Source organism: Ranitomeya imitator, chromosome 2, assembly GCF_032444005.1.
Source record: "Ranitomeya imitator isolate aRanImi1 chromosome 2, aRanImi1.pri, whole genome shotgun sequence".
NCBI classification, from domain to species: Eukaryota; Metazoa; Chordata; class Amphibia; order Anura; family Dendrobatidae; genus Ranitomeya; species Ranitomeya imitator.
This window is the reverse complement of record NC_091283.1, coordinates 755,551,818-755,571,262: the sequence shown is the minus strand read 5'-3', so window position 1 is coordinate 755,571,262 and position 19,445 is coordinate 755,551,818. Positions and strand designations below refer to the sequence as shown.

General features: G+C 41.7%; 1 protein-coding gene across 1 annotated transcript in view; it reads right to left on the bottom strand.

Annotated features, from left to right (window-relative positions):
- NPFFR1 (neuropeptide FF receptor 1) overlaps positions 1 to 19,445 on the bottom strand; it is a 302,647-nt gene that overhangs the window by 155,932 nt on the left and 127,270 nt on the right. The window contains exon 2 of the mRNA XM_069755845.1: positions 17,091 to 17,396. Coding sequence (XP_069611946.1) covers positions 17,091 to 17,396 — 306 coding nt within the window. The remainder of the gene's footprint in view (positions 1 to 17,090; positions 17,397 to 19,445) is intronic.

Sequence of the window (19,445 nt, the reverse complement as noted above, 5' to 3'; positions counted from 1 at the left end):
TTCGTCTGAGGATGATATGCGGAAGAGAGATTTAACTCAATGCTGAGAAGATGACAAAGCTCTCTCCAGAACCGAGACGCAAACTGGGGACCCCGGTCACTGACAATTTTGTCTGGCATGCTGTGTAGGCGGAAGATGTGTTTTATGAACAACGCTGCCAAGGCCCGTGCAGAAGGTAACCGTGGAAGCGACACCAAATGCACCATTTTCGAGAAATGATCGGTAATAACCCAAATGATGGTACAGCCGCGAGGCTTGGGCAAACCCACTACAAAGTCCATCCCGACCATCTCCCAGGGCCTGTCTGCCACCGGTAAGGGATAAAGTAACCCAGCCGGCCGTTGTTGAGGAGACTTATTTTTGGCGCATTAGACACACGCCAGAACGTAATCTCTGACATCTCGGAGCATATGCGGCCACCAGTACGTCCTCGCCAGCAGCTCAGATGTCCTTTTTGTCCCAAAGTGTCCACCCACCCTGGAGGAATGAGCCCAGGAGAGAACATCCGGTCGCAAATTTATGGGCACAAAAGTCTTGCCCGGAGGCACAGACTCAAGCAACACCGGAGCCATGGTTCTCAGGCTCTCAGAAGGGACAATAAGCCGAGGCTCTCCTTCCTCCTCCTCAGATGGCACAACAGAACGAGAAAGGGCGTCAGCACGAATGTTCTTCTCCCCAGCGAGATAATGGAGGGTGAAGTGGAATCGGGAGAAGAACAAGGACCATCTGGCCTAGTGAGAATTTAGCCGCTGGGCTGTTTGCAAATATAGCAAATTTTTGTGGTCTGTGAAGACTTGAAAGGGAAAACGAGCCCCCTCCAAGAGATGTCTCCACTCTGAGAAAGCCAACTTCATCGCTAGCAACTCCCTGTCCCCGATGGAATAATTCCTCTCCGCTGGTGTGAAGGTCTTGGAGAAGAAGAAGTACGGATGCTTCCGACCTTGTGCATCCTTTTGGAAGAGGACTGCTCCTGCACCAACGGAAGAGGCATCCACCTCCATTATAAACGACTTATCGACATCGGGACGATGTAGGATGGGAGTGCTAGCAAAATGAGACTTAATAGAAGAGAAGGCCCTGGAGACCTCTTCAGACCACACTTTGGGATTTGCTCCCTTCTTGGTGAGGGCTACCAAGGGAGCTACCAAAGTTGAGAAGTGGGGAATGAACTGGCGGTAATAATTTATGAACCCCATAAATCGCTGCACCGCTTTAAGCAAATGGGGTTCTTGCCAGTCCATCACAGCCTGTAGTTTGGCAGGATCCATAGCCAATCCCTAAAGACTCCTGCTCAAACACACACTTCTCCAACTTTGCGCAAAGAGAGTTTGCCCGTAAGAGGTCGAAGACTCTGCCAACATCTCTCCGGTGGGAGTCAAAATCTGGAGAGAAGATGAGAATATCATCCAGATAGACTACGACCGAGGTGGAAAGCATATCCCGGAAGATGTCGTTGACAAAGTCTTGGAAAACGGCTGGGGCATTACAGAGCCCAAAGGGCATCACCAGATACTCATAGTGCCCATCTCTGGTGTTAAACGCCGTCTTCCATTCATCCCCCCCACGGATGTGAATCAGGTTATAAGCTCCCCGCAGGTCTAATTTGGTAAATACCTTAGCTCCCCGTAGCCTATCAAAAAGCTCAGAAATCAGGGGCATCAGGTACTTATTCTTAACGGTGATGGCGTTAAGACCCCTGTAATCTATGCAAGGACATAATTCTCCATTCTTCTTTTGCACGAATAAGAACCCTGCCCCTGCTGGTGACACTGACTTCCTAATAAACCCTCTTGCCAAATTCTCCTGGATGTATTGGGACATAGCCTCCATTTCCGGGAGAGAGAGGGGATAGACACGTTCCCGAGGAGGTTCTGCTCCAGGCAAGAGATCTATAGAACAGTCATAGGGACGGTGAGGCGGAAGGGTCTCCGCGGCCTTTTTAGAGAAGACGTCTGCATAGGACCAATAGTATTTGGGGAGAGAAGAGAGATCTGCGGGTATCTAAGTGGTGGAAACCTGAACGCACTCTTTCACACATCTGCCCTTACAGGATTCACTCCAACCTAATATCCTCCCAGAGGTCCACTCAATATGTAGGGAGTGGAAACGGAGCTAGGGTATTCCCAGCAGAATCTCATCCATTCCCTCGGGAAGGACAAGAAGGGAAATAATCTCCTGGTGGGATGGGGACGTGGCTAACGTGAAAGGGACAGTCTGATGTGTGATTTGTAATGGAAGTGTCGACCCATTCACCATTCTAACAGTTACTGGTTTGGCAAGCATTACCAGAGGTATTGCGTGGCGCAGAGGAAAAGCAGAAGACATGAAATTTCCCTCTGCTCCTGAATCCACACAAAGCTCTACTGTATGAGTGGATGTGCCTAACAGGATTGTCCCTTTAAAGGACAATTTGGAGGAAAATGCTGCTGTGTCCAGTGAACCTCCTCCAATGGTCACTAGACGCGATCGTTTCCCAACCGCCATGGACATTTATTAGTGTAATGTCCCAGTTGCTGGCAATTTTTACACACCACAGATACTCAAGCGGTCTGAGACCTAGGTGCCGCTTGAGAGACCTCCATGGCCTCATGGGAGTCGGATGCCATAACAGGAGATTCTAGGGGTTTGGCAAAGGTGGGAGCCAGCCGAAACCTCTGCCTACACTGGGTCCGCTCCAACCTCCGCTCGTTAAAACGGAGATCGATGCGGGTAGATATAGTAATGAGTTCCTCCAGTGTGGCGGGAATCTCCCTGGTGGCCAAGGCATCCTTTACATGATCTGCCAGTCCTTTCCAGAACACCGGAATAAGGACTTTATCCGGCCATTCCAGCTCAGAAGCTAGAGTCCGGAATTGGATGGCAAACTGGCTGACCATGGACGAACCCTGAGTAATTGCCAACAATTGGAGCGCGGTATCGTGGGTGACACGAGGTCCCAAAAAGACCTGCCTCAGAGCGTCCAGGAAGAGAGGAGCACTCTGTACCACACGATCATCACGTTCCCAAAGCTGCGTTGCCCTCTCCAACTCCCTGCCCGACAAAAGAGATAAAATGAATCCCACTTTCACCCGTTCCATAGGAAAACGTGCAGCCAGCAGCTCAAGATGTATGAAGCACTGGCTCACGAATCCCCGACATAGCTTACTGTCACCAGCAAACTTGTCTGGAAGTGGGAGACGGGATAAAGTCGGAGCAGGGGTGGCAGCGGACAAACTGGCTGCAGCTACACTTGCAGCCTGAACAGCGACAGCAGTGACGTCCACAGAGCAGGGGTGGCAGCGGACAAACTGGCTGCAGCTACACTTGCAGCCTGAACAGTGACAGCAGTGACGTCCTATTTAGGCTACAGATTTATTCTCACGTCCAGTGTTTGCTTTTCTCCATCACCTGTATGGTTAGCTTGCATCTCCAATTTTTAAATTGTTTTTTAAACTATGTGTTTCAATAAAATCATTTTATATTGTCAGAGTTGGTATTGGATGATTTTGTTTGTCCTTACATTTTTTTAATTTCCTTTATAGTTAACAGATACATCAGATTTAGGTACACTGCTAGTTGTCAGTTTTTAACCCCTTAATGATCTATGACGTGCTATGTCCATCATATGTCGCCTACCCCTCTTTGGTGCGGGCTCTGGTGGGCTTTGGCAAATGAGCTCCCACCTCTTCCGGCACTTTCCAGCTGATCTGTTCAACTGTCATGTGTCCCTAACAGCAGCAGGTGGAATCGCGATCCACCCGTGGCTTTTATCTAGTTAAATGCCGCTGTTAATCTCTGACAGCGGCATTTAACTAGTGCAAACTGGTTTAGCATCTTAGCTCCACCCATCGGTGCCAGCTTCTCATCACCGCGGGTCATGAGACCCTCAGGAGACCCCTGCGGTTGTCATTGCCAAACTGCTATGAGCGTCACAGCTTTTAGTCTCCCATGGAGACTAGGGAAGCAAGTAAGAAGTAGGAAAAAAAAGGGTTTCAAAATATAAAAAAATAAAAAAAAATATCAAAGTTCAAGTCAGCTCCCTTTTTCCCAATTCAAAATAAAACAATTTAAAAAAAAAACATATACTTTGTATTGCCGCATTCAGAATCGCCCGATCTATCAAGATATAAAAATAATTAATCTGATCGGTAAACGGCGTAATGAGAAAAAAAATCAAAATGGCATCATTACAAATATTTGGTTGCTGCAACATTGCAATAAAATGCATTAAAGGGCGGTTATAACATTGTATCTATACCAAAACGGTGTCAATAAAAACATCAGCCCGGATCACAAAAAATAAGCCCTCAGCCAGATCCAGATCCCGAAAAATAGAGATGCTTCGGTGCCATTTTTTTTCTTTTTTACAAACTTTGGATTTTTTTTTTACCAATTAAGTAAAAAAGAACCTATACATGTTTTGTATCTATGAACTCGTAATGATCTGGAGAATTATAATGGAAGGTCAGTTTTAGCATTTCGTTAACATGGTAAAACAAAATCAAAAAACTATTGTGGAATTGCACTCCTTTTTTTGCCATTTCATTCACTTAGAATTTTTTTTCTGTTTTCCCGTACAAGGTATGGCAAAAACAATGATGTCATTCGAAAGTAAAACTCGTCCTGCAAAAAACAAGCCCTCACATGGCCATATTGACAAAAAATAACAAAGTTATTGCTCTGGGAAGAAGGGGAGCAAAAAATGGAAACGTAAATTCCTCTGGTCCTTAAGGGGTTAAGCAAAAATTGCTACAGTACTACACCAAGAGAAAATAAATTATATGTGAAAAGAGAAAAAGAAAATAGCTAAGCTGCACATAGATTATATGCATCTGTAACTTCGCTTCATGGTTTTTGAATGCTTATTGAAAAAAACAGAATGCATTTTATGCCTTTATGCTTTAAAAATGTGTGGATCTAAAACTGTAATAAAATATAAGTCCTGTCGAGAAAAGATTTGTGAGATACATTCTCTCAACAATTTTATTTTAGGATTCCATACACTTGAATGGAATGGAACCTTTCATATACTGTATGTCATCCAAGCCATTATTATGGTCTTATTATATCACAATAAAATATGTGTATATTGGCTCACTTGAAGTTGCACACAGGCCAACTAAACAAGCGATTTTGTTGCTGCAACTACTTCCAACTATGTTGCTGCTACAAAGTCACCTGTGAAGCTTAGCCCAGGTTTGGGGAGTTCTGGCAATTAAAAGTTTCATAAATCTTTATTACTTTAATTGTCTTAATTTCCCGCAGTATACAAAAAAGCATACACAAAACTGGCTTCCTATGTCTACCTTCTACTCTTTACTCTTTAACATATATTTATGTTCATGAAATCATGACCTATGACTTACACCTGTGGTGGCACACCAGTTGCTTGTGTATAGTAACTCTAAAGTATCATATGCTTTTAACAGAGATAATTGAGTTTTTTCATTTCAAATTTACCAGCTTTTTTGAACGTTTTCAAAAACTTTGATTCACCACAAATCGCAGATTCTGAAAAGCATCTGAGCACCCAGAAAAGACGTGTCACACTCTGAGGTCTCCTTGGACTGTGTCCATCCCCTTTAATGTACTTTATGCTAAAATAACCTTATTAAAGTCCAAGTGATCTCAACATATGGCTATGGGTAAACAGATAGTAACCGGTTACAACTAACATCCTGTTTAACAACACATTGTATTGACAGATTATTCCTTGCTTGATGCTAAGCATTTGCTTGTCAGCCAACTAGCAATAAAGCGTACAGCTTACCTTGCTTGCCACTTAGACTGAGGGCCCCATTGGTTCACTTTCTGCATCCAATTATGATAGTTGATCATCATGGCTAGCATCATTGTCATAATCTTTATTAACACTGAATGTCAGCCTTCTTCCCTGCCTGTGTCTGGGTTAACTCAAAGTCCCCATATAGGTCAATCTGCTGCTGCCTCTATTCCTTCTACTCTTCCTTTTAATCCTCCATAGTCTGCTACATGCAATATTGACCTTGAGAGACTCCAACAGCCCCAGGGTGACATTGTACAGTCATGGCCAAAAGTATTGACAACCCTGCAATTCTGTCAATTTCTTCCTGAAAATGATTGCAAACACAAATTCTTTGGTATTATTATCTTCATTTAATTTGTCTTAAATGAAAAAACAAAAGAGAATGAAGCAAAAAGCAAAACATTGATCATTTCCCACAAAACTCCAAAAATGGTACAGACAAAAGTATTGGCACCCTCAGCCTAATACTTGGTTGCACAACCTTTAGCCAAAATAACTGTGACCAACCGCTTCCGGTAACCATTAATAAGTTTCTTACAATGCTCTGCTGGAATTTTAGACCATTCTTCTTTGGCAAACTGCTCCAGGTCCCTGATATTTGAAGGGTGCCTTCTCCAAACTGCCATTTTTAGATCTCTCCACAGGTGTTCTATGGGATTCAGGTCTGGACTCATTGCTGGCCACCTTAGAAGTCTCCAGTGCTTTCTCTCAAACCATTTTCTAGTGCTTTTTGAAGTGTGTTTTGGGTCATTGTCCTGCTGGATGACCCATGACCTCTGAGGGAGACCCAGCTTTCTCACACTAGGACCTACATTATGCTGCAAAATTTGTTGGTAGTCTTTAGACTTCATAATGCCATGCACACGGTCAAGCAGTCCAGTGCCAGAGGCAGCAAAGCAACCCCAAAACATCAGGGAACCTCCGCCATGTTTGACTGTAGGGACCGTGTTCTTTTCTTTGAATACCTCTTTCTTTCTTCTGTAAACTCTATGTTGATGTCTTTGCCCAAAAAGCTCTACTTTTGTCTCATCTGACCAGAGACCATTCTTCCAAAACATTTTAGGCTTTTTCAGGTAAGTTTTGGCACACTCCAGCCTGGCTTTTTTATGTCTCGGGGTAAGAAGTGGGGTCTTCCTGGGTCTCCTACCATACAGTCCCTTTTCATTCAGATGCCGACGGATAGTACGGGTTGACACTGTTTGGATGTTAGTCGAGGTTCTTTATCCAACATCGGCACAATCTTGCGTTGAAATCTCTTGTCAATTTTTCTTTTCCGTCCACATCTAGGGAGGTTAGCCACAGTTCCATGGGCTTTAAACTTCTTGATGACACTGCGCACGGTAGACACAGGCACATTCAGGTCTTTGGAGATGGACTTGTAGCCTTGGGATTGCTCATGCTTCCTCACAATTTGGTTTCTCAAGTCCTCAGACAGTTCATTGGTCTTCTTTCTTTTCTCCATTCTCAATGTGGTACACACAAGGACACAGGACAGAGGTTGAGTCAACTTTAATCCATGTCAACTGGCTGCAAGTGTGATTTAGTTATTGCCAACACATGTTAGGTGCCACAGGTAAGTTACAGGTGCTGTTAATTGCACAAATTAGAGAAGCATCACATGATTTTTTGAACAGTGCCAATACTTTTGTCCACCCCCTTTTTTTATGTTTGGTGTGGAATTATATCCAATTTGGCTTTAGGACAATTCTTTTTGTGTTTTTTCATTTAAGACAAATTAAATGAAGATAAGAATACCAAATAATTTGTGTTTGCAATCATTTTCAGGAAGAAAATGAGTATTATCTGACAGAATTGCAGGGGTGTCAATACTTTTGGCCATGACTGTAGATGTAAAAGTTGCTGTTCTTCTTCTATCCCTTGTTACATCCTTACTAGTGATGAGGGAGTATACTCATTGCTCGGGTTTTCCTGAGCACGCTCGGGTGGTCTCCTAGTATTTGTGATTGCTCGGAGATTTAGTTTTCCTTGCCGCAGCTGCATGATTTGCAGCTACTAGACAGTTTGATTACATGTGGGAATTTCCTATCAACCAGGCAAACCCCACATGTACTCAGTCTAGCTAGCAGCTGTAAATCATGCAGCTGCGTCAACAAAAACTAAATCTCTGGGCAGTCACAAATACTCGGAGACCACCCGAGCAACGAGTATACTCTCTCATCACTAATACTTATTAGTGTTTCTGCAATATAAATATGATGGGGATTACAACATTGATGTCAGTTCTCCTTACTAACAAATTTATTACCCTCTTTGACGTGTTTCAGTAGGCTACAAGAGTCACTCCTTAGCTAATAATAACAGATTTCAAATTAATCCAGTCTATTTTTCCTGATGCATGCTACAATCAGTCACCATTTTATGCTGCTTGTAAAGACATTCCAATATATTTAGTGTTCATATCCAATTGCAAATCAGGTGACACAGAGGCAGACTGTTTTGTTTGTTGTACAGTCTGGATGTGAGCCATGCAGGGTGTATGAGTTATGACAAGGTTAAGTAGCATTTGATTGGGAGCCATGTAATGTGAAAATAGCTGCTTGATACAGAGGAACAGCTCATCAATTGTATGGCTTTTGTCGCCCATGATGACAATAAATCAACCGGAAGAAGTTGTTGTTCTGAAATATCTTCCTTCACCTTTTGAGTGTTGAAGGTTAGGGGACTAAAGGATAGAACAGATAGAGGTGTCACTGGCAGAATTTAAAGTTCCCAATGTAGAAGATGTTGGAATTTATGAAAAAAGAATTCATGGAATTCTGTAAATGAACTTTTCTTTATTAAAATTATACATTTTTGTCTCAATTGTTAATACCTTTTTAATGCATGTGAATGGGTGAATTGCCAGGTTAAGCTGTGTTCTCGGCTTGGTGAAGCTATCGTAGTGCAGATGGCTGCCAATCACATATCTGACAAGGAAAAAAAACTCTCTGCTCTCAGCAGAGTCAATACTTCGCCAAGAGTGCGGCCCTTGCACAGAGCAGGGCAAAATTTTTGTAAATTATCAAAAACTAAGTAAATGCAATTTTCTTTAGCAAAATTCTCAATTTTTGTCAAGATTCTTAACGATTTTTTTGAAATGACATTAACCTGTGTGTACTATATGTCACGGGGTTACCATGACAGTGTGGAGTCAAAAGACTGCAGCGTCGGATTGCAGCTACTCCATATATAGGAAACACTGGCAGAACAGGGGTTAATCGGCCATGTTGAAAATTCCTGTGCTCACAGCTGAGCTCAGTTAGTCGCTCCTTTCCCCTTTATTTTCTGGGCTCTGTTACTAATACTCATCAGAGCTAGCAGTTGCTGCATGGTTATCGGTGGGAGAGGAGCACATATGAGAAGGAGAGTTGAAGGAATTATTAGTGACTGTGGCTTGGTTTGTATGCATGGTAATTCCTTATCCTTCTCTGTTTTTGTTTATTCTCTTAACTTCACACCCCGGTGCCTTCCTCTGTTACATGTGAGTGAATATTTTGTATGCCTGAAGTTTTGTGTTAACCCTTGTCCGTGTTGCCTTGTTTGTTGGGTTGGTGTACTATGGTGCACAGCAGCACCTCCTCTTCCCTAGATGGGGTAAGAGAACAGATGGAGGTCCAACTTAGGAGTTAAGGAAGGGGCAGAGTTTGCCATGAGCAGAGTATTGTCAGAGTGGGTAATCAACATGGCTGGTCACTATGTCACACCGAAGCAGAAAAGGTTATCTGCTTCAAACATGGAAAATACTGCATTTGTCAAAATGAATCACGCATGGATCAAGTGCAGACTTTCGTTCACTTATGGCTGATTGTCACGATGTTACACGACTCAACGGGGGGGTCGGTCAGCGGTCAGCGCAACACACACACAATGGGATGGAAATTCTGAAGGAATGTCACAGTGTAGAGGAGTCATACTTTTTCTCAATTGCACATGGAAACAAAACACGAGAAGTAATGGAATGAAACTCAAAAAGAGAAGATACAGGTTAGACATTGGAAAAAACTTTTTGATAGTGAAGGTGATCAATGACTGGAACAGGCTGCCACAACAGGTGGTGCGTTCTTCAATGGAAGTCTTCAAACAGAGGCTGGACAGACATCTGTCTGGGATGGTTTAGTGAATCCTGCATTGTACAGGGGGTTGGACACAATGACCCTGGAGGTCCCTTCCAGTGCTAACATTCTATGATTCATTGATTATATAATAAATTATGCTGTTCTTAGATTAGGTAACAAAAACCTGGTGACCGGGTCTCTTTAAGCCTTTAACCCCTTAATGACAGCCAATACGCCTTTTAACTGACCTGACATATAAGAGAATAGCCTCCCCATACAGGTAACAATCCAGCATCTGTCGGTTGTGCACTATAGTTGACAACTTTCTGCATCAGCCACGATCAGTGTTTGCACCGTCCAAATCTGTTTAACCCCTTAGATGCTGCTGTAAATAGTGACTACATCATTATATATGGTTAACAGAGTGTGGAGACTTCCTCTTTATTCCAATTGGTGCCCTCAGATCATGATTGTGTGGTCCTGATATTTGCCATGGCAATTCATGACTAAATAGTGGCCTTAGAGTCTGACGGCTGTTGTAACCTGTTCAGAAGTTAGAGGCATTTAGTTGGTAAAAATACACATTTTCATTTCTGTCATACCACTTTGCATCAATTCCTGTAAAGCACCTGAAGGGTTAATAAACTACCTGACAGCAGTTTTTGATATGTCAGGGGGTGTTGTTTTTAAAATGGTATCACGCTTGGGGGTTTCCCAATATATGAGACCTCTAAAGTCACTTCAAACATGGATAAGTCCCTAAAAAATAAATTTAGTAAATTTCCTTGAAAAAATGAAAAATTGCTGCTACATTTTTCAACCTCCTAAAATGCTAACAAAATAAAATAACATTTTACAAATGATACTGATGTAAAGCCGACATGTGGGCAATGTTATTTATTAATGGTTTGCTGTGGTATGACCATCTGGATTAAAGGGATAATCATTCAAATTTTGAAAATTGCTAATTTTTTAACATTTTTCTCAAATTTTTCATATTTTTTTATAAATAAACACAAAACATATTGATCTAAATTTACCATTATCATAAAGTATAATGTGTCACAAAAAAACAGTCTCAAAATCACTGGGATTTTTTGAAGCGTTGCAGAGTTATTACCACATAAAGTGACACTGGTCAGATTTCAAAAATTTGGCTCCATCACTAGAAGTTGTTTACCTTAATATACCAGAAACACACTGATAAACTTTGTGGCCCCACACTAATGTCTTTATATATGCAAGTAATGCAATGGTATTTCTGCTCAAAACAAAATCCAATTAAATCCAATTGTATTCACTTGTAAACTTGAGAGAATCTCATTAAAATAAATTTGTTTTTCTTTTATATTTTCAGCAAAGAGTGTAACTAATTAAAAAATATTTTGTTAAATTGGTAATTGTTGTTTGAATGAGTGCTTGCTACAAAGCTCTACGTGCTGCATGTATGGGAGAAGATAAGATTGGTTTTGCTTTCACTAGTAAATATTGATGATGTCGATGGGGATGAGGAAAGTTGTTTAATTTCAAACTTAAAATGCTCTTTGCATATAAATCCCTTTCCAGCTTTAAAACATGGCTTCTTTCTCGCTACTCTTTGATAAAGGCTAGATTTGTGGAATATATGACCAATAGTTGTCCTGTGGACAGATTCTCCCGCCTGAGCTGTGGATCTCTGCAGCTCCTCCAGAGTGACCACTGGTTTTTTAGCTGCTTCTCAAATTAGTGCTCTCCTTGCTTGGGATGTTGGTTTAGGTGGATGGCCATGTCTTGTTAGGTTTGCAGTTGTGCCATACTACTTCCATTTATAGATGATGGATTGTACAGTGTACCATGAGATGTTCAGAGCTTGGGCTGTTTTTTTTATAACCTAACCCTGCTTTAATAATAATAATAGTAATAACAATAATAATAATTATATATATATATATATATATATATATATATATATATATATAGCACCAACAATATATATATAGCACCAACAAATTCCGCAGTGCCTTTCAATTAAGCGAAGACATGTACAAACAATAAAGACATCACAAAGTAACATAATTCAACAGTTACAGGAGGAGGAGTGAAGGCACTACTCACAAGCTTACAATCTTAAGGGAAAAGAGTGGGACATAATAGGTAGAAAGTGCCTGTCTTGTATTGTCCAGTCATCATTATAATAAATAAGATTTTAAATAAGCTGCATGATCAAATCACAGCCAGTATCTGTCTAGGTACAGTTTCCAAGTTAAAATGAGTGCAAGGAGGAACTAGACACAGATGAATACGAGGGACGAGATTCAGAGTAAAATTTCGAAAGAGGGAACGAGGAAGAGTTAGGCTGGTGAATTGAGGTGATGAGCCTGTCTAAAGAGATGTGTTTTTAAAGCAAGTTTAAAAATATGGGTGCTAGGTGTTAGTCAGATCATCTGGGGTAGCGCATTACAGAAAACTGGCACTGCATGAGAGAAGTCTTGGAGACCGAGGTGGGAGGTTCGAATTATGAAGGACGTTAATCTTAGATCATTTGCGGAGTGGAGAGCATGGGTTGGGTGATAGACATAGATGAGGGAGGAGATATACTGTAGTGTAATGCAGAGTGTGGAGGACTTTGTGGATGAGAGAGATAAGTTTTATATTGTATTCTGCAGCAAATGGGCAACCAGCGCAATGACTGGCACAGAGTAGAGGCATCGGTGTAGCGGCTGGACAGAAATACAACCCTAGCTGTCAAATTCAGGATGGATTGTAGGGGAGAAAGTTTGGTTAGAGGTAGGCCAATCAGAGAGTTGCAGTAGGCCAGACAAGAATAAAGAAACCGAATAAAGAAAACCTCAAACTTATGGTCTAAAAAGGGAAGTACAAGGACTAGTAGATGTTTTAAGAAAAATACCTTTATTAAACAGAAGAGGTAAATGGTAGCACTACAGCAAAAAGTGTAAAAGGTCAGCAATAAATAAGGTAATAAAAACATACAGTGAAAACAAAGACAGCGGACCAAAAAGGGTAAAAATTGTCAGAAAAAATCATTAAGAAATGTTTTATGATAAGATATTTAGTGGAAAAAAAAATAACATATATATATATATATATATATATATATATATATATATAAATATCCAAAAATGAGACAGCACTCCATAGTTCCGTATAAAAACGTGCAGGGTTTAATTTACCCACATATTGTGGCAACGTTTCAGCTCGCAATGAGCTTTTCTCAAGCAGTGAGTAAGTCTTAGTGCCCTATATTTATACATAGCTTAATCATCCTTAATTGTGTTCCACTTTGTGCATTCATTGTGGTGTTTCACAGATTGTAAAGTGCATATGTGCAATATATCTTGTGCAAATTAATACAGACATATAATGCATAACTGTACATTGCCTCTTACTTTACCCCGTGGACACATGTTCCGTGTGGAGGACGCCATTCCTTTCGGCGTCTCATAGCGCCTACTGCGCATGTCTCATTACGTCACTACTACGGGATAGATGACCGGCCAATCACCTAGACTGTGCGGCTCACTCACATCGCGCCTGCGCGATTCGGCGCCATATTTGTTGAGACTCCTTTCTCTCCCCAAAGTGCTCCTTGTAAGAGAACACTCAGACCACGCATGCGCGAGTCGGCATCTTGTTTGCTGAGTGTTCTCTTTTCTCTCTATTTCTGTGCTGTTCCTTTTTTCTTTTTGAGAGAGAGATATATATATATATATATATATATATATACATATATCTCAAAGCCACCAGTATTTGCAGAAAAAAATAAAAAAACTAAGAAATAAAAAACACTAGATTGTATTCATATGCACTTAAAGTATAATAAATGCAAAGTGACAATAATAGCACAAAGTAGGTGCAAATATGGGATGAATAAAATGTTTGCGTGCAATAGCAGCAGCTCAGGGGAAATAGAGGGGACTTATACTTTAAAGTATGCCGGTCCAAGTACAGCGCACACCCCAACGCGTGTTTTGGAACTGAGTCCTTTGTCCTTTGACACTTTATTCATCCCATATTTCCACCAACTTTGTAAAAGCACTGCCACTTTGTATTTATTGTACTTTTCATTGTCTCTTGTTCATTCACTGCTGTAGGGTCACTCTTTGGCATAAGCCTGTTACACTAATCAACTCCTTATTGTACCTGTTTTTAGTACATATGAATACACTCTAGTGCTTTTTATTTCTTAGTTTTTTAATGTTTTTGTTTGAGGTTTTCTTTGTTCGGTTTCTTCTAATTTTCAAATGGTCTACCATTCATCCACCTAGCAACTATGTATTACCTACACTATATATATTGATTGATGTGTCTGCAGCACTCCAGGTGACCAGCTGCTGCAGTAATGTTGCTTTTCCTTCGGGGAGGGTAATGTCATGCTCAGAGGCAATGGAGTTCTCTTCACCAGGTAAGGCACACACATGCAACACATTCTGAATCCAGGCCAGGAGGGGGAGCTCTGCACCCGAATTCAGGGGAGCTTCCCTAGGCTTTATGTATCCTGACCTGGAGGAGGAGCTAGAGCAGTAGTTCAGAGACACTGAAGTAGAAGGGAGTCAGGAACTGAGATCAGACAAAGAGGCCTGGCAGCCACAAGGGAGCTGCAGCCTCTGGAAGGACAGGTAACCTGGAAGGGTTGAATGTGGAGTAGCCGGAAGGGAAGGCGCACAGGAGAGGAACAGAGCTCAGAGGGGAATGGTAGAAGGGCACCCTCAGAGCTGAAGTGCAGTAGCCGGGAACCGGGAGCCCGAGGCTTTTGTGGAACTCTATGACACAGAGCCGAGCCGGAGGGCATGACACTACATGTTAACTGCCCACACCATGCCTGAGATGCAGCAGCACCTACGGAGCCTGGGGCATGTTAGAGTCCCTGTAAAATGGCTCAAGCTGCCCGTCATGCAGGTACCTGTCCCAGGACAGGGGGAAATTGGAAGACCCTGTAGGAAGCTTCAGGCAGCAGGGATCTTACCTTTAACGGTGCTAGTTGGAAAGGCTCACAGACCTGTACTGGAACAAGGGAGCTCTTCATTGCCTCTGAGCCGGCCAGACCACCATCATCCATGCCTGGTACCCAGGACTGTGGCCAGCAACCTACAGTAAACCAGGTAAAGACTTACAGCTTGTCTCCTCCATTTATTTACTGGCTATACCATCCATGCCCTACACCATAGGACCCCTGGGGACCCCACTTCACCTGTGGGAAGTGTAACATCTGTGCTGCCGCAACATCCCCCAGGGGACCCCTTCAATGCAGCGTCGGTCCTACTACTAACCGAACTCCACAGGTGGCATCATGACAAACTTTGAACATTTTCCCCTTTAATGTTGAGACCCAGGGCCACGGACCGGGTCGCAGCCACCGTGACATCCCCCTTGCGACTGGAACCGGTTCGAGTAACCCACTGCCCTGTGGGCGACTCATGTCACTTTCTGATATATAGGTTATGCTATGTTCAGTTTGTGTCAATCGTAACAGACGAGAATAAATAAGAGCGACCATAACAGTTTTTGCAGTTTCAGAAAAGGTTTGATTCTGGAGATGCTTTTTAAGATGCAGGAAAGGAAACATGAGCGAGTGACCGATTGATTAGATATAGGGAATTAGTCTTTATCCCTGACCTGTCTGGTATGTTCCTTGGTTTTCATGATGCAGTTTGATTCCTAATATTCTCAAACAAACCTCTGAGGCTTTCACAGAACAAATGTAGTTATACTGAAAAGAAATTATACACAGGTGGACTCAACTTACTAATTATGTGATTTCTGGAGGCAATTGGTCCCAAATACAAATGCATGTCACATTTTTCAGATTTATATTTTTAAAATATTTAAAAAGCCATGTATCATTTCCTTAAAACCCCTTCCCGACCTCCGCTGTACTATTACGGTGGAGATTGGGTCCCCTGCTTTGATGTGGGCTCTGGCGCTGAGCCCACCTCAAAGCCAGGACATGTCAGCTGTTTTGTTTTAATAGCGGCGGGTGAAATCGCGATTAACCAGTTAAATGCCGCTGTCAAATGCTGCGCGGCTGGAAATAATCGCATCACCGACCCCCATCATATGATCAGGGGTTGACGATGCATCAGGATGGTAACCATAGAGGTCCTTGAGACCTCTATGGTTACTGATGCCGACCTGCTGTGAGTGCCACCCTGTGGTCGGCGCTCATAGCAAGCCTGCAATTCAGCTACATAGCAGCGATCTGATGATCGCTGCTAAGTAGCAGAGTCGATCCAGTTGTGCCAGCTTCTAGCCTCCCATGGAGGCTATTGAAGCATGGCAAAAGTAAAAAATATGTTTTAAAAAATATGAAAAAAAATTTAAAAAAAATGTAAAAGTTTAAATCACCCCCCTTTCGACCCATTCAAAATAAAACAATTAAAAAAAAATCAAACCTACACATATTTGGTATCGCCGCGTTCAGAATCGCCCAATCTATCAATAAAAAAGGATTAACCTGATCGCTAAACGGCGTAATGAGAAAAAAATTGAAACGCCAGAATTACGTTTTTTTGGTCACCGCGACATTGAATTAAAATGTAATAACGGGCGATCAAAAGAGCGTATCTACACAAAAATGGTATCAATAAAAACGCCAGCTTGGCACGCAAAAAATAAGCCCTCACCTGACCCCAGATCACGAAAAATGGAGACGCTACCGGTAATGGAAAATTGCGCAATTTTTATTTATTTATTTATTTTTTTTAGCAAAGTTTGGAATTTTTTTTGCCACTTAGATAAAACGTAAACTAGACATGTTTGGTGTCTATGAACTCGTAATGACCTGGAGAATCAAAATGGCAGGTCAGTTTTAGCATTTAGTGAACATAGCAACAAAGCCAAACAAAAAACAAGTGTGGGATTACACTTTTTTGCAATTACACCACATTTGGAATCTTTTTCCCGTTTTCTAGTATAAGACATGCTAAAACCAATGATGTCGTTGAAAAGTGCAACTTGTCTCGCAAAAAACAAGCCCTCACATGGCCATATTGAAGGGAAAATAAATAAGTTATGACTCTGGGAAGGAGGGGAGCGAAAAACAAGAACGCAAAAACGGAAAAGGGCAAGGTCGTGAAGGGGTTAACACTTCATGACTACTTACTACTTTTTGTTGGTATTCCACATAATATCCCAATAAATACATTGAAGTTTGTTCATGTAATGTGAAAAAAATGTGGAAAAGTTTACTTTTCCACAAGGCACTGTAAATATGTACAGATGAACATGTGAAAGCCTTTGAGTGTTAACATAAAAGCTCCATTAAGGTGACTCACCCGTGATAAGATTGTCCACCAATGTAGTTGGCATGCAGAAGATCCCCACCAGTAAATCGCTTATGGCTAAGTTCAGAATGAACATGTTGGTCACTGTGCGCATCTGCCGATTCTTTAATACAATGAAGCACACCAACATATTTCCAATCATACACATAAGAAAGATGAAAGTGTACGCCAAGATAAACATTGCCGCAATTGTTGAAGAGTGCTGGTAGTAGAAGGAGAATGTCAGATTTTCCCTGGATATGTGCGTCTGGTTGCCAAATCCTAAAGAACTGATGTTGAAAGGTGGAACAATGGGACCTAAGGAAAGAAATACAAAAGTCAATGCATTGATTCTTACAGACTGATTACATTAATAAAAGAGCTTTTATAGATTCATCATTTTCAATTGATGCTTTTATCCTCACAGCCATGCTTTAGTATAACTACATCTTCTTTTGATGTTATAGGTTTAGTTTAATATGTTTTTTATCCTGACAAATGCACCCTACATGAAAGCATTGTATCAATTATCTTGTGCAGAATGCAATCCTACTTACACAGGTTTTTTTTGTTTGTTTTTTTCAACCATAACATAATATAGCCATAAAAGGTTTTGTATAAGGTATGACATTTGCTCTCATGTGATTTGAAGGAAATTACATACATTACTATGTAATTTACATTTTGTAAGTGGAAAAAAAACACAAGGTGGAAAAAATAATTGCTTTTATTCCATTCTTTTTTTCCTCCTTTGTTTTCAACTGCTTCTTCGGAACCCCATAACGAAGCATAACATTTTTATTTTTCCATAGATGTATGTGTTTTCTGGTAGTCAATTAATGTTTTTCGATGGTGATATTTTGGGGTGCATATATTTATCTGATTATCTTGTATTATTTTCTGGGAATGGCTTACTGTAGGAAAAAGCAATTTAGCCTTTTTTTCTTCACTATTATGATGCTGTAAAAAAAAAATCAGTTTAGCTTGATTCTACGATATGATACAAATAGAGTGATGCAAAATGTATAGTTTTTAATGTTTAACCCCTTAACAACATGCGCCGTACATGCAAGTTGGAAGCAGGTGTATGGAGCAGGCTCATGAGGTGAGCTCAATCATACCCGGCAGGTTATGGCTGTGTGTTACAGGGATGTAAGAAGAAGGACCGTACTGCAGGTACCTCTCTTGCGCCGGGTGCAGAATGGTCGGGGCTGTTACCTTTGTTGTCTGGGGGAAAGCTTAGAAACCCGGACCGACCTTTGCACTTGACAGCAGGGGGGTTAACTAGTCTAACAAGGACTGAATGCACGAAAAAGCAGACATACTTGGCGGGAGCATGCAGCACGCAGCAGGGGAAGTTTGGTGTTCTATCCTCTGAGCACCGTGACAGCGCAGACCCGCGCTATGGTATCACTGCTGCCACTTACATTTCAAAAACCTGACCTGCACATCCAAACATAGACTGAGTGTGAACAGGTGCTGAACCCAGAGTCGCCAACTCGTATATAGTTAAGTAAATAGGGCAGCACACTGCAGCGCCAAAACATGCAAACTTGAAAACACGAAATCTGAACTGCACCACTGCACTAGAAACATGAAAAATGAGAGCTTTTAGCGCATAAAAATGGCCAATTTTATGTGTACCTCGTAGCCACTTTACGGCATCTCTCTCATACGAGGTCCCACGCTTGACCTACCTCGCTGAGAATAAACGTCTCCATCTGAATGGGTACATGTGAAACCTCTTCTTGGACTCAAATTCTCTCTCTCTGTGGAGGGGTATTGGACCTACTATAATTAAAACACCTGAAGCTAGGAGGCGGGGAGTGCACGATCAGAAGGCTAGAGAATACATTTCAAAAACCTGACCTGCACATCCAAACATAGACTGAGTGTGAACAGGTGCTGAACCCAGAGTCGCCAACTCGCCAAATGTATTCTCTAGCCTTCTGATCGTGCACTCCCCGCCTCCTAGCTTCAGGTGTTTTAATTATAGTAGGTCCAATACCCCTCCACAGAGAGAGAGAATTTGAGTCCAAGAAGAGGTTTCACATGTACCCATTCAGATGGAGACGTTTATTCTCAGCGAGGTAGGTCAAACGTGGGACCTCGTATGAGAGAGATGCCGTAAAGTGGCTACGAGGTACACATAAAATTGGCCATTTTTATGCGCTAAAAGCTCTCATTTTTCATGTTTCTAGTGCAGTGGTGCAGTTCAGATTTCGTGTTTTCAAGTTTGCATGTTTTGGCGCTGCAGTGTGCTGCCCTATTTACTTAACTATATACGAGTTGGCGACTCTGGGTTCAGCACCTGTTCACACTCAGTCTATGTTTGGATGTGCAGGTCAGGTTTTTGAAATGTATTCT